This window comes from Hippichthys cyanospilos, chromosome 20 (genome assembly GCF_059441005.1).
Source record: "Hippichthys cyanospilos isolate Australia breed blue-spotted pipefish chromosome 20, RoL_Hcya_1.0, whole genome shotgun sequence".
Lineage (NCBI taxonomy): Eukaryota > Metazoa > Chordata > Actinopteri > Syngnathiformes > Syngnathidae > Hippichthys > Hippichthys cyanospilos.
Window position 1 is genome coordinate 106,948 of NC_142388.1, and position 12,729 is coordinate 119,676.

The 12,729-nt window shown below is 60.4% G+C and overlaps 2 protein-coding genes across 3 annotated transcripts; both read left to right on the forward strand.

The window, feature by feature from the left end:
* Positions 1-100: 100 nt before the first annotated feature.
* Positions 101-7,083, forward strand: parp1 (poly (ADP-ribose) polymerase 1). Its single transcript, XM_088403274.1, has 23 exons — positions 101-561; positions 1,492-1,648; positions 1,726-1,841; positions 1,903-2,117; positions 2,223-2,313; positions 2,377-2,493; positions 2,565-2,741; positions 3,139-3,286; positions 3,354-3,494; positions 3,560-3,805; positions 3,917-3,982; positions 4,077-4,209; positions 4,320-4,515; positions 4,586-4,714; positions 4,785-4,868; positions 5,231-5,353; positions 5,424-5,552; positions 5,635-5,733; positions 5,819-5,971; positions 6,049-6,176; positions 6,246-6,307; positions 6,495-6,609; positions 6,677-7,083. Exons 1-23 carry the CDS (start codon positions 439-441, stop codon positions 6,756-6,758), a joined length of 3,030 nt encoding a protein of 1,009 aa, XP_088259400.1. The 5' UTR covers positions 101-438; the 3' UTR covers positions 6,759-7,083.
* A 380-nt stretch (positions 7,084-7,463) lies between these two features.
* Positions 7,464-12,696, forward strand: lin9 (lin-9 DREAM MuvB core complex component). 2 transcript variants are annotated; one of them, XM_088403276.1, is made up of 15 exons: positions 7,464-7,599; positions 8,108-8,140; positions 9,508-9,599; positions 9,688-9,792; positions 9,877-10,007; positions 10,080-10,205; positions 10,282-10,439; positions 10,732-10,865; positions 10,943-11,071; positions 11,157-11,258; positions 11,357-11,437; positions 11,507-11,632; positions 11,779-11,940; positions 12,005-12,102; positions 12,205-12,696. In XM_088403276.1, exons 1-15 carry the CDS (start codon positions 7,512-7,514, stop codon positions 12,308-12,310), a joined length of 1,671 nt encoding a protein of 556 aa, XP_088259402.1. In that variant the 5' UTR covers positions 7,464-7,511; the 3' UTR covers positions 12,311-12,696. The 2 variants fall into 2 exon arrangements, with proteins under 2 accessions (XP_088259402.1, XP_088259401.1); XM_088403275.1 differs by having other exon boundaries at positions 11,357-11,632.
* The last annotated feature ends 33 nt before the right edge of the window (positions 12,697-12,729 follow it).

A 12,729-nucleotide genomic window follows, 5' to 3' on the forward strand; every position in this document is an offset into this window, starting at 1 on the left:
TGAAGTTGCACTCGATTAGTACCGCCTGCACCGCCGGCTGTCTGATCGTCTATTTAGAGATGAGGCGATCGCATTGCAGCGTCGCGCCCGTGTCGTTTCGTTGTTCAAGTGTCGAAACGATGGCCAAAATGGTAAACGATCAACCGTAACCCTCGCCGAAACACTCGGAGGAAGTGCTCGACGGCGCAGATCGGAAGGGACGCGACGCGTGTCGGTTTCGGCGGCGGCAGACGACAAGCGAAGAAGAGTGAGCCCTCCCGTTTGGCGCGCAGGCTCTCCGAGAGCTCGAGAGGCACGCGGGCTTCGCGATTGTTGTCCGGCCCGGAACCCGACTTCACTTTGCTTTCCCTGCACCGTCCCGGAACCCGACTTCACTTTGCTTTTCCTGCACCGTCCCGCTCGCCTTCGGCAAACTAAAAGAGAGACGAGAAAGCCAGCATGGCGGAGAGTCAAGAGGACAAGCTGTACAAGGCCGAGTACGCCAAGAGCGGCCGGGCTTCGTGCAAGGAGTGCAAGGAGAACATCGCCAAAGACTCGCTGCGAATGGCCATCATGGTGCAGGTAGCCTGGCGCCAGCTAAGCGGAGCCCAGCGGCGCGAGGCCGGAGCCTCGGCAAGGGTCGCCAGCGGGACGCGAAAGTGGGAGAAGTGGGCGCGAGCCGCGGCGAGCTTGCCGAGGCTGACGTCGGTCGGAGCGAGCCGGCCAGCCGCTCGGCCGCCGATGCCGCTGCTCGCCGGCCGGCCGGCCGACGTTTCGCACGACGGTCTTGGCGGAGCGGAGCGAAAACAAAGGCCATGGTGATGCTCGCGATGGGACGTCCCGCGCGTCCCGCTCGTTGTTTTCCCGGTGCGGCGTTTGCAAGACCTCGGCCATTCGCCTCTTCCGCCGTATCGGCGCCGAACGCATTTCGTATTCGTCGCAAAGCATCGCATTGTTTCCGTCGCCGTTCCAAAATCCGCCTTGACCGATCTCAAATGCGTCTGTGGCGTTTTGTCTACATGCGGCCCTCGGAATAAACCGAGTGAGGCTGGAGATATTTCAGTGACTTTAACGCAAGCGTTAATTCCTCCGAGATTGTGCAAAGTACGCTCTCGATCCGGCTCCGCGAGACCGTGACCACGCAGGGCTTTGAATTCGAACAAAAGAGCCGTGGCGCCGGCTGCCATCATTCGCACTCCCCTCAGTCCAATGAATAGTTCGCAAGCGGAGCCCTCAGAATAATAGTGGAATAAAAACGACGCCAGGCCAACGTCGGTCCCTCAAATACACACGTGACCAAATCGGGCCGCGGGCGGCCGGAATTGACACATTAGCACCTTAACTGCTATCTTACCTTCCGGAGATGCTGAGAAGGCGACGTCCTTGGTCTCGGCCCTCCGGCGGGGCGAGTACGCAAACCGTCGCCTGGAAGGTTGCGCTAACGGCGTCGGTGTCGCGGGACCGGACGTACCCTGCCGCCAAAGGATCACGTTTGCGCTTTTGCTTTTTCAGTCCCCCATCTTTGATGGCAAGGTCCCGCATTGGCATCACTTCTCCTGCTTCTGGCTGCGCGCGGCCGTCCGGTCGGCGTCCGAGGTCGACGGCTTCGCCGCCCTTCGCTGGGAAGATCAGGAGAAAGTCAAGAAGGCCATCGAAAGCGGCGGGCCAGGTGGGCCCCCGCCCCGGTCGCGCCCCCGGGCCCGGTCGCGCCCCCCGGCGCCTTCATCGGCTGCTCTTTCCCCGTAGGTAAAGGCGGGAAGAAAGGCGGCGCGGAAGGGCAGAAGACGCTCAACGGCTTTGCGGTGGAATACGCCAAGTCCAACCGCAGCACCTGCAAGGGCTGCGAGAGCAAAATAGAAAAGGTTTGTTCCGGCCGGCCGCGAACGGCGGGGCGCCGACAGTCTTTCCCGGCCTCCCCCGCAGGATCAGATCCGCGTGTCCAAGAAGACGGTGGACCCGGAGAAGCCTCAGCTGGGCCTGATCGACCGCTGGTACCACACGGCCTGCTTCGTGGAGCGCAGGGACGAGTTGGACTTCAAGGCCGAGTACGGCGGCGCCCAGCTCAAGGGCTTCGCCGCGCTCAGGCCCGAAGACAAGGAGGAACTCAAGAAGAGGCTCCCGCCCGTCAAAGTGGAAGGGTGAGACGCTCGGGCCCGCATTTGCAAACGCGGAAAAGAAGCCGCGCAGAATGAATCCTTTGGAATCGCAAAACGTTCAGAGTACGGAGCCCATCTTTCTCGCAGGAAGCGCAAAAACGAGGAGGTGGACGGTGTCTCCCAGAAGCGGAAGAAGGAGGATGAGGAGGAGGAGAAAAAATTGGAAGAGCAGTTGAAGGTAACCCCGATTTTGCCTCGGCGCCCGTGCCCGAGTCTCTGGGTTTTTGCTGTGCGCCGGCAGGACCAAAGCCAGCTCATCTGGGGCATCAAGGACAAGCTGAGGAAGCACTGCTCCGTCAACGACATGAAGGAGTTGCTGATTGCCAACGGCCAGCAGGTTCCTTCGGGGGAGTCCAACGTGAGCTGGCGCCTCGCCGACGGGTGAGGGCAAGGCGGGCTTTTTGCTCAAAGCCCGACCGCCGCGGGCAGGTGGCGGACAGCCTGGCCGACGCCATGGCCTTCGGCGCTCTGGAGGCCTGCGAGGAGTGCTCGGGGCAGCTGGTCTTCAAGGGCGACGCCTACTACTGCACCGGCGACCTCTCGGCCTGGACCAAGTGCGTCTTCAGAACCGCCAAGCCCTCGCGGAGAGACTGGCTCACCCCCAAGGTACGGGCGCCAAGCGCGGGGGCCCAGGAGACAAAAAACACATCCGTTCCATACCTTTCCGCAAATAGGCTCGGGAATCATCCCCTGATCCGTCTCCTCCCATAAGTCGGCCGCGCGTTTACCGGTATCGTCACCGGGCCGCCGGCGAGCCGCTTGGAGCCGCTCGGCTAATAAATGGTCAAAGATTCCCAAAAGCGGCTTTTCTATGATAACGGAGCCTGTAAGCCAGGGGCGTCAAATTCCTTTTTCTCATTGGCCGTTTTGTCATCATAGTTTGTCAAGCTTACGTCGATAAAGGTGAGAACAAACGGTGTCAGCCGCCGGCGCTAATTCCGGCAGGTTAAAGAATCAAGTAGAAGCACGCGTTCGGGCAACGAGGCGTCTCTCCCGCTTGTAGGAATTCCACGAGGTTCCTTTCCTGAAGAAGTTCAAGTTTAAGCGGCAGGACAGAGTTTACCCCAAGGAGGCGCCGGCGGTCAAAGCCGAGCCTCCGGCCCGCGCCTCCGGCCGGCCCGCCGGGCCGCCGGCTGAGGGCGGGACCCCGGGTGAGTGGCGGCGTCCGTCCGGGGCTTGGGCGCCGCGGCTAACGCGCGCCCGCCCGCCCGCCCGCAGGCAAGCCCCTGAGCGGCATGAAGGTGGTGACGGTGGGCAAATTGGCTAAGACTAAAGAGGACGTCAAGGCGGCCGTCGAGGAGCTGGGCGGGAAGATCTGCGGCGCGGCCGCCAAGGCCTCGCTCTGCATCAGCACCAAGAGTGAGAACCCGCCGACCCTCGCCGGGCGGCCGGCGCGGCCCTAACGTGCGGCGCGACGCCCGCAGAGGAGGTGGACAGGATGGGCAAGAAAATGGAAGAGGCCAGGGACGCCGGCGTGCGCGTGGTCTCCGAGGATTTCCTGGCCGACGTCGAGTCGTCGGGCAAAGCGCTGCGGGAGCTTCTCTCGCTGCACGCCATCTCCCCGTGGGGGGCCCCGGTCAAGACCGAGGCGGCCCCCGCGACGGCCGCCCCCTCCAAGTCGGGGGCCCCGCCCGCCTCCAAGAGCGCCGGCAGGGTCGAGGAGGAGGAAGGTAAGAGCTCCCCGGTCGCGCCCCGCGTCCGATCGTCGGGACGCAAAGTTAGCGGTCGCTCGGTTCCGAAGCGAAAACCGAAAGGGGCGGTGAACGCGGTTCCCGTTGCAGGTAAAAGCAAGGCCAAGAAGATGAAACTGACGGTCAAAGGAGGCGCGGCGGTGGATCCCGACTCGGGTAGCCTCGGCAAACGAAAAGCGCGGCGGCGTCTTTTTCCCCTTCTTCCTCCTCTCCCAAACGTTCCTGGTTTTGACTCTGCCTCTCCCGTCAGGTCTGGAGAGCAGCGCTCACGTGTTGGAGCAGAACGGTCAAATGTACAGCGCCACGCTGGGCCTGGTGGACATCGTGCGGGGGACCAACTCCTACTACAAACTGCAGCTGCTGGAGGACGACGTGCACAAAAGGTGGCCTTCCGTTCCTTCTCCCCGCCGCGTACCGAGAAGGCGCTCCGGTCGCCCGCCCCGCGTCTCGGCATCCCGCGAACGCGCGCCTTCTTTCCGCTTCTCGGGCGCAGGTACTGGGTGTTCCGCTCGTGGGGTCGAGTGGGCACCGCCATCGGGGGCAACAAGCTGGACAAAGCGGGCGACAAGAATTCTGCGCTGGGCAACTTCCTGACGCTTTACAAAGAGAAGACGGGCAACGAGTGGGGCGCCTCCGACTTCACCAAGTACCCCAACAAGTTCTACCCGCTGGAGATCGACTACGGACAGGTTGGTCCGCGCGCGACCCCGCGCGGCGAGCCGCTACTCACGGACGGGCGGGCGGGCGGGCGGGCGGCAGGACGAAGAAGCCGTCAAGAAGCTGACGGCGGCGGCCGGGACCAAGTCCAGGCTGCCCAAGCCCGTCCAGGACCTCATCAAAATGATCTTTGACGTGGAGAGCATGAAGAAGGCCATGGTGGAGTTTGAGGTGGGCCTTCGGCCGGCGACCGCGCCCCGGCGCCGCGTGTGAGACGGCCCCCTTCCGTGCCTCTTTGCAGATCGACCTCCAGAAAATGCCGCTGGGCAAACTCAGCAAGCGGCAAATTCAAAGCGCCTACGCGCTCCTCACCCAAGTGCAGCAGGTCAGTCGCCGCCGCGCCGCGCCGAAGGACGGGCCCCTCCTCGGCAAAATGAAAGAGGGCGCGCCGGATAAAGTCCCGCCGATTTTCAAAGGTGGCGAAAACGGCGATCGTGAAGAATAACCGCGCCTGGAAAGAAATGCTCGGGCCACCCGTCGGGCGTCGCTTTGGTTTATTGGACTTTACGCGACGAGGGGAGCCATTTCAAACGGATAGGCGTGAAATTGGGCCTCTGTCGCTTTTTTCAAATGTGAAGAGCGAGCGAAGCCGACGTCGGTCCCGCCGGGAGGAGGCCCCGCCGTAGCCGTCCCCCCCGCGAGCGATTGCCGCCTTTCTATGTAACGCCGAGCGCCCGCTCCGTCCAGGCCGTGTCGGAGCGTGCGGCCGAGGCGCATATCCTGGATCTCTCCAATCGCTTCTACACGCTGATCCCGCACGACTTTGGCATGAAGAAACCGCCGCTGCTCAGCGACCTGGACTACATCCAGGTAGGTGGGAAGCCGGCGCCGGGGCGAGGCGAGGCGAGACTCAGCCGCGTGCGCGCGTGGGCCCGCCCAGGCCAAAGCGCAGATGCTGGACAACCTGTTGGACATCGAAGTGGCCTACAGTCTGCTGAGGGGCGGGGCGCAGGACGACCGCGCCGACCCCATCGACGTCAACTACGAGAAGCTCAAGACCGACATCCGGGTCCGCCCGCGCCGCCCGGCCTTTTCGTCTTCTCCTTAGCGGCCCGGCGCCAGGCCCCCGTTTATTTGCCGACGTTTCCCAGGTCGTGGACAGGGCCACGCGGGAGGCCGACATCATTACGCAATATGTCAAGAACACGCACGCCGCCACGCACAACACGTACACGCTGGAAATTCAGGAGGTGAGCCGCTTTCGCCTTCCGCGACGTTACGGGAGAAAAAAAAAAAAAGTTGCGGTCGGCGGCGGCGTGACCGTCTCCTTTGCAGATCTTCAAGATCGAGCGCGAGGGGGAGCGCCAGCGCTTCCGGCCCTTCGAGGAGCTGCACAATCGGCAGCTGCTGTGGCACGGCTCGCGCGCCACCAACTACGCCGGCATCCTGTCCCAGGGTCTTCGCATCGCCCCCCCGGAGGCCCCCGTGGTCAGCGCCCGCGCTTTCTTCCTTCGCCCCCGCGCCGGCTCGGGGCGTCGCTGAGCCGGGCTTTCTTGCGCCGCCAGACGGGTTACATGTTCGGCAAAGGCGTGTACTTTGCCGACATGGTGTCCAAGAGCGCCAACTACTGTCACGCCTCGCAGTCGGACCCCGTGGGACTCCTGCTGCTCGCCGAAGTGGCCCTGGGCAACATGTGAGCGCCGAAAGCCCGGCGCCGGAGCCGTAGGGATCCCCTTTGCCGCGGTTCTCTTCTCGCTTGCAGGCACGAGCTGAAAAAGGCCTCCCACGTCACCAAACTGCCCAAGGGCAAACACAGCGTCAAAGGTGGGGCGCGACGGGACTCTTTTCTTTTGTTTATTTAAACCGGCCGACATTCCTCAAGCGTGCCGAAAAACTACATTGAGCGTTAGCTTGAAATCTCACGCGGCTCGTAGCCCGCGGTTCGTAGGTAATGAGGTCATCTGCGGGAACGGCGGCGCGCCGCCCCCGCCCGTTTGGTCTCCGCTCGCAGGTTTGGGTCGAACGGCTCCCGAAGCCAGCGCCGCGGCCACCTTGGACGGCGCGCAGGTGCCTCTGGGAAAAGGATGCGACACCGACGTGGACGACACCAGTCTCCTGTACAACGAGTATCCTTCGCGGCCAAGGGTTTTTCTTTGTTTTCGCCCCTTTTTTTTTCCTCAGCGCCGGCCACAGATACATCGTGTACGACGTGGCCCAAATCAACCTCAAGTACCTGCTGAAAATCAAGTTCAACTACCAAACGTCCTTGTGGTGAGCGGCCGCGGCGCCGCGTCCCCCGGTCCTCGTCTTCTTTGCCCGCCGTCCCGGCAGCCGCTCGCCGAGCCGCGGCGCCGCCTCCGTTTCTTTGCTTTCTTGCGGAAAGACCGCCGCCGGGATGCGAGCTTTAGGGGAGGATGAGGGAGCCGCTCCGAAGAAACCGAGTCAAAGGCTTCTCCCCCGATTTGACGCCGACCGTCTTGTCTCCTCAGCAGCCCTACTTTCATTTTCGAATGCTGTGCGCGAGCGCCTTTCGCATGTACATATCGGCATTCTTTTTTCAATCTCGGCAGCAAAAAATAAATACGACATTTTTTCCTCAATGCCGCCCGTGTTCTCCAAGTCATTTGCAGTTTTCGCAGTGAAAATTGGGACGTGGACGTTTGCGTTCGATTTGAGCCCGTTGGGCATCTAAATCGTGATTTCTCTTTTGTTTTGTTTTGCATTGACGGCTGCAGGTGGATTAACGGCTTTATCAAACCTCCATGTGCCATTTCATTGTCCGGCCCGTGGTGAACAAAGATTTGCAAAAAGGGAATCAAAAAGACTGTTAACCTGAGACTCGGGGAGAGCTCCCAATTCCGTTGCGTACCTTATATTTACCGTGGTCGGTAGGCACTATACGCATTGCAGTGGCCTCGTCGAAAAGTTTTTTTTTTTTTTTTTTTTTCTTAACGAAGGTATCGGTGTCGTTTAACCGAGTGCACGCGAAAGCAACGCAAGTAGCGCGCTCGGCGCCGGCCGGCCCACAATGCATTTTGGCGAGGCCTTTGAAAAAGCGGCGCCGGGCCGGCTCGGCTCATCCAAGATGGCGGAGATGGAGCAGCTGTTGGACGAGAGTGAGTAGAGCAAGAAGCCCCTCTCGTCGTGTTACGACCCCAGCCGCGAAGCTCGCCTCGCCTCGCCTCCTCCTCGGTTGCCTTTCGCGCTTCTTTAATGACATTTGCCCTCGAGTCGGTCCGGCTAACGCTCGTTAGCACGAGATGCTAACCCTAGCTAACGGGGAAGTCGCTCGGGCGAGTTTGTCCAGAAACCACGTTAGCCTAGCCGCTAGGTAGCGCCAGCAAAAGCACCCCCGTAGAGTCGTTCGTCGGAAAGAGCCGGGCTCGCCGAGCTTACCCCGACGCAGTAACGGCGCGCTTCCCCCCGGTTCGCTTTGAGCTCCTCGTCCCAGGCGGTCGGGCGCGGCGGCCCGAGCTAGCAATTAGCGAAGCAACAGCTCGCGTCCTCGCCTCCCGGTCGCAACTCGATCCCCGGCGTAGGCCCGAGGAGCCTCGAGCCTCCGCTTCCTTGTTCGGCGACGAGTCACGGTGTGACAATTGTGATTTCGCCTCATCTCTTGCACAGGTTCCTCGGCAGAAGCGCTGGTCAGCCTCAAAGGTACGTGTGCTGCTCGTTTTCCGCTTTGGGTGAGCCCGGCCTCATAACAAAGCGACGACCACGACCATTAGGCAGCTTTCCTGGAACTGGAACCAAATGGTTTCGAAACACGGCGACTAAGGACGGCGCCTGGGTTTTGCTTCGCGTTCGGCTCCGATTTTTAGATAGGTCGCGTAGTCCGCGGAGGCGTCACCCGGCGAAAGCCGTCTGTCGAACACCTCGAGGGAAACGTCACCTTCGACCCGCGCCTTCTCATACGCCGTCACCCCGGGGAACCGGCTTCGCCTTTGGCGAGACCAAGTCTGCTGGACGATTGGAAACTTTGATCAAATTCCGTCAACACATTTGACAATGATCATTGTGATTTAGGAAGGGAAAAGAGCCGTACTCCCGAGTCTTCAGGTTGACGTGTTTTTCACAATTTGCTGCGTGTGGCTTCACCTTTCCAGATCGATTTACGTGTATTATTATTTGTTGATTCGTTTGTTTTCCTTTCAACATCCAACTTTTCAGCTGGTCAAAATCTTTTTTGTTTAATTGCTGTTCGATTGACATATTTCTCTGGTGCATCGAGGCACTTTTTCAGACCGATTTATAATCTGTACAAAGTCTGTAAAAAGTAAGGAATAATGAATCAAAGAATATCAAAAAGAACATCCGCCCGATGTCAAATATTGGTCGGGTGTTGTGTTTTATGTACGCTTCGATGTTTAAAAGGATACGTTTCTAGGTGCGCTTTCCACGTAAACTTTGGTACGATTTCTAAAGCTAATTTTTCAAGTCGCCGCGACGAGTAAGGATGAAATACGGAAGAAGAAAAATAGAAGCTCTGTCGTTACGATGCCTGTATTTTAGAGCGAGCTCGCTTTGGATGCTGCGCGGTCCATCGGCGATGAATGGTGACACCCTAACCCTAACCCCCTCCCCAGGAAAGAGAACTCTTTGCGTTCTGCCCCCACTCGACGCGATTACTATAAATAAGATTACTATCTATCCAAAAATAGTAAAAAAAAAAAAAAAAAAAATAGAATGGGCATATGCTTTTAAACACCGGGAAAAGGAAAAAACAATGTAAATCAACTTTCAACAACTGTTAATGAGAAGCACTGTGCCAAGGTAAGGTGAGGCATGACAGAAATCAGGTCATGCTTTTTTACTTTCGGCGGAACATTGGAATGGTGTCTTCCTGACAAGCAACCGACGGGCTAGTACATACTTTTGGCACAAGGCAATAAGAAAAGTGGTTTTGGAATTGAGCACTTACTATATTTATGTTTGAAAAGAAGAGTGCGCTTGCTTTCCCCCGGTTTCTCGGTAGCCGGGAAAAACCGTCTCATTTGGGAATCCTCCAACTCGCCCCCTCACAGAAGGAAGTTTGTCCAACACTCTGAACGAAAAGAATATCTACCCGAGAGCTCACAACACCAGGGGACGCCCGTCCGCCCTCACCGCGGAAACGGCAAGACATTTGACCGACGCCTCTCGGAGGTACGCCGCAAAATGCGCCGCGGTGGTGGTGACCGGGGTCCCCCGTTTGCCCCCGGCAGCCCACTCGCGGCACAAAGAGTCGCCGCTACGAGGAGGACCGCGCGCCCCGGCGCCTCCCGTCCAGATCGCCGCGGAGGAGCCAGAGGGTCACCGCCACGCCGCAGGTCGGGTTTGCGAGCGGGCCTCGCTCGCGCTCGTCGAATGAAGGTCGGGTTACGCGGCCGTGTTTTTTGTTTCCCCGCCCGCAGAAATTTTCCAGCGTGGTGACGCCCGACAAAAAGTCGTCGCAGAGAATCGGCCTGAGATTAAGGAACCTCCTCAAGCTGCCCAAAGCTCACAAGTGGTGCATCTACGAGTGGTTCTATTCCAATATCGACAGGTGGGCCCGCCGGCGATAGGGTGGGACGGCTTCCTTTCCGCTCGCTTTCGAAACCCCGTTTGTGATTTGCAGGCCTCTTTTTGAGGGCGACAACGAGTTCTGTCTGTGTCTGAAGGAGTCCTTCCCCACTTTGAGAACCAGGAAGTTGACCCGCGTGGAATGGGGGACCATCCGGCGACTGATGGGGAAACCCAGACGGTACGTCAAAACGCCATCCCCCTTCCGTCGGGATGAAAAGACCGGAGCTTTGCACTTTTTCCGCTCGCCTGTCTAGGTGTTCGTCCGCGTTCTTTGCCGAGGAGCGGACGGCGCTGAGGCAGAAGAGGCAGAAAATGCGCCTGCTGCAGCACCGGAAACTGTCGGACGTGTCCAACTGCAAAGACCTTCCCGACGAAATCCCGCTTCCTCTCATCATAGGAACCAAAGTCACGGGTAACGCCGGCGCCAGCTTTTCCGTTAGGAGTCGAGAGTCTCTTAAACCTCCCGGCGGTCCTCCGCGAACGTCGCGCGCTCCTCGAACGTGTCCGGAGAACTCCGATCTTAAAGGAAACAGACGCGGATAGATACAAATTCCAAAACGGCGCTCGCGCCCTGCGTCGTCTTCCTCCCCTGCTCGCGAGAGGCCCGATTCCGATGGCGATTCCGATGCCGATCCCTCGGGCGAAATGCGAACGGCGGCGAGAAGCCATACGCACGCGCGCACTCACGTGCGGCCGGCCGACAGCTCGACTGCGAGGCATCCACGACGGCTTGTTCACGGGCCAGATCGACGCGGTGGACACCGGCGCCGCCACTTACCGCGTCACCTTTGACCGCGGCGGCCTGGGAACGCACAACGTGCCGGACTACGAGGTTCTGGTAGGTCGCGCGCGTTCCGCCCCTCCCGGCCTTCGAAAAGTGACGCGTGTCTTTTCCTTTGCCGGCGCGCCTCCCAGAGCAACGAGCCCAACGAGACCATGCCCATTTCGGCCTTTGCCCAGAAGCACCGGACGGCGCGCTACGTGCAGAACCTGGCGACTCCGCCTCGAGGTCCCTACCCGTCCGCCGCGGCCCCCGTCCTCACGGTAGCGCGAGTCGCCGCCGCGGACCGACGGCTTAAAGCGCGCGCGGGCAGGGTAGCTCACGCGGTCGTGGCGTCGCCGCCTCCAGGACCGCGACCCTCTGACGGAGCGGTCGCCTTGGAGGACCGACGTGCCCGGCGCGGACGGGGATACCCTGGGAGGCTTTCCCGTCAAGTTCCTGGTCCAAGTGGTAAAGATAACCCGGCCGAGGTCCTTTTGGTTCGCGTTTGCGCTCGCGCGCCCCGGCGTCTTGAGCCGCCGACGATCCCGGTCGTCCCGTGTGCCCAGACGAGGTTGTCCAAGATCCTGATGATCAAGAAAGAACACATCAAGCACTTGAAAGAAATGAACACGGAAGCGGAGAAGATGGTAGCTTCGGCGACGGCGCGCCTCACGCCGCGTCTGCCAAACGCTAGCCCGTGTGCCTTGGCCTTTCAGAAGTCGTACGCCTTGCCTATCGAGCTGGACTTCCAGAAGCGCTACGCCTCCACCGTGCTTGAGCTGGAGCAGCTCAACAAAGACCTGAACAAAGTGCTGCGTGAAGTGCAGCAGTTCTGCCGCGAGGTAAGTCGGCGCCGAGGGCGGTCGGCCGAGGGCGGCCGGGCGACCCTCCCGCCGGCCCTCCCGCCGGCCCTCCCGCCGGCCCTCCCGCCGGCCCTCCCGCCGACCCTCCCGCCGACCCTCCCGCCTCTCGGCTTTCGGCCGGCCAGCTCTCGCCGGACCAGGGCCCGCTGGCCGCCGAGCGTCCGGCCGACCTGCGGCGCCACTGCGAGGACGAGGCCCGGCAGATGGTGCGGCTGAGCGACGCCTGCGAGGACGCCGGCCTCGCGCGCCTGGTGTCCCGCCTGACGGCGCTGCTGCTGCAGATCAAGGTGCGCCGCGCCGCGGCCCGGCTGGTCCCGGCTCGTCCCTCACTTCCGCGCCGTCCTCCTCCAGTGTTTGGCCGACGGCGGCGACCTGAATTCGTTTGAGTTCAAATCGCTGAGCGAATCCCTGAACGACATCAAAGCCTCCATCGATCCCGCCAACCTCAGGTGAGGAGCCCACGACCCCGGCGGCGACGCGCCTGCTTTGTTTCCTGAGCGGAATGTCGCTAAGCTCGTGGCTTGCCTGTGCCGCCGCATCCGCATCCCCAGCTGCTTCCAGAACAACGTGGAGATCCACGTGGCGCACATCCAGAGCGGCCTGAGTCAGCTGGGCAACTTGCACGCCTTCTCCGCCAACAACACCAACGCGGTGTGAACGCCCGGCGGCCCCCGCGAGGCAGGTGCGCGCGGCCGGCGTTCCTTTTCGAGTCTCGGTGTCTGTTTGCGGCGGCGGCGGCGGGCTCCCTCCCTCCCGCCCGCCCGCCCGCCGGCCGCCAAGACGGCCTTTGTACAATTGCTGTGTCTTTATTTATTTGGCGGAAGAATGTTTGATACAATTGTACATAGTTGGACATCGTCTGTGAAATTATTCCTACACTTGGCTTTTTGTATTCTATCCGTGCGTGCAAAAAGAGACTGTTATTTTTTCACAAAGGAGAATTCTTGAGCGGGAGGGACTTTTCAAAAAGACCTCATTTGGCACGCGGTCCATTTATGAAAATGCCCCGTTGTCTTTTTTTGATATTAAAAGGCTTACGTTGTCGTCTTTGCAAAGTGTTTATTCGTCAGGAAACG

Coding starts and splice junctions, on each gene's coding strand:
- parp1 (XM_088403274.1), top strand. CDS start 439: ATGGCGGAGAGTCAAGAGGACAAGCTGTACAAGGCCGAGTACGCCAAG. Junction 2,742..3,138: donor GAGACTGGCTCACCCCCAAG/GTACGGGCGCCA, acceptor TCCCGCTTGTAG/GAATTCCACGAGGTTCCTTT. Junction 3,495..3,559: donor GCTCTGCATCAGCACCAAGA/GTGAGAACCCGC, acceptor CGACGCCCGCAG/AGGAGGTGGACAGGATGGGC.
- lin9 (XM_088403275.1), top strand. CDS start 7,512: ATGCATTTTGGCGAGGCCTTTGAAAAAGCGGCGCCGGGCCGGCTCGGC. Junction 8,141..9,507: donor AGCGCTGGTCAGCCTCAAAG/GTACGTGTGCTG, acceptor GCCCCCTCACAG/AAGGAAGTTTGTCCAACACT. Junction 9,600..9,687: donor CCGCCCTCACCGCGGAAACG/GCAAGACATTTG, acceptor TGCCCCCGGCAG/CCCACTCGCGGCACAAAGAG.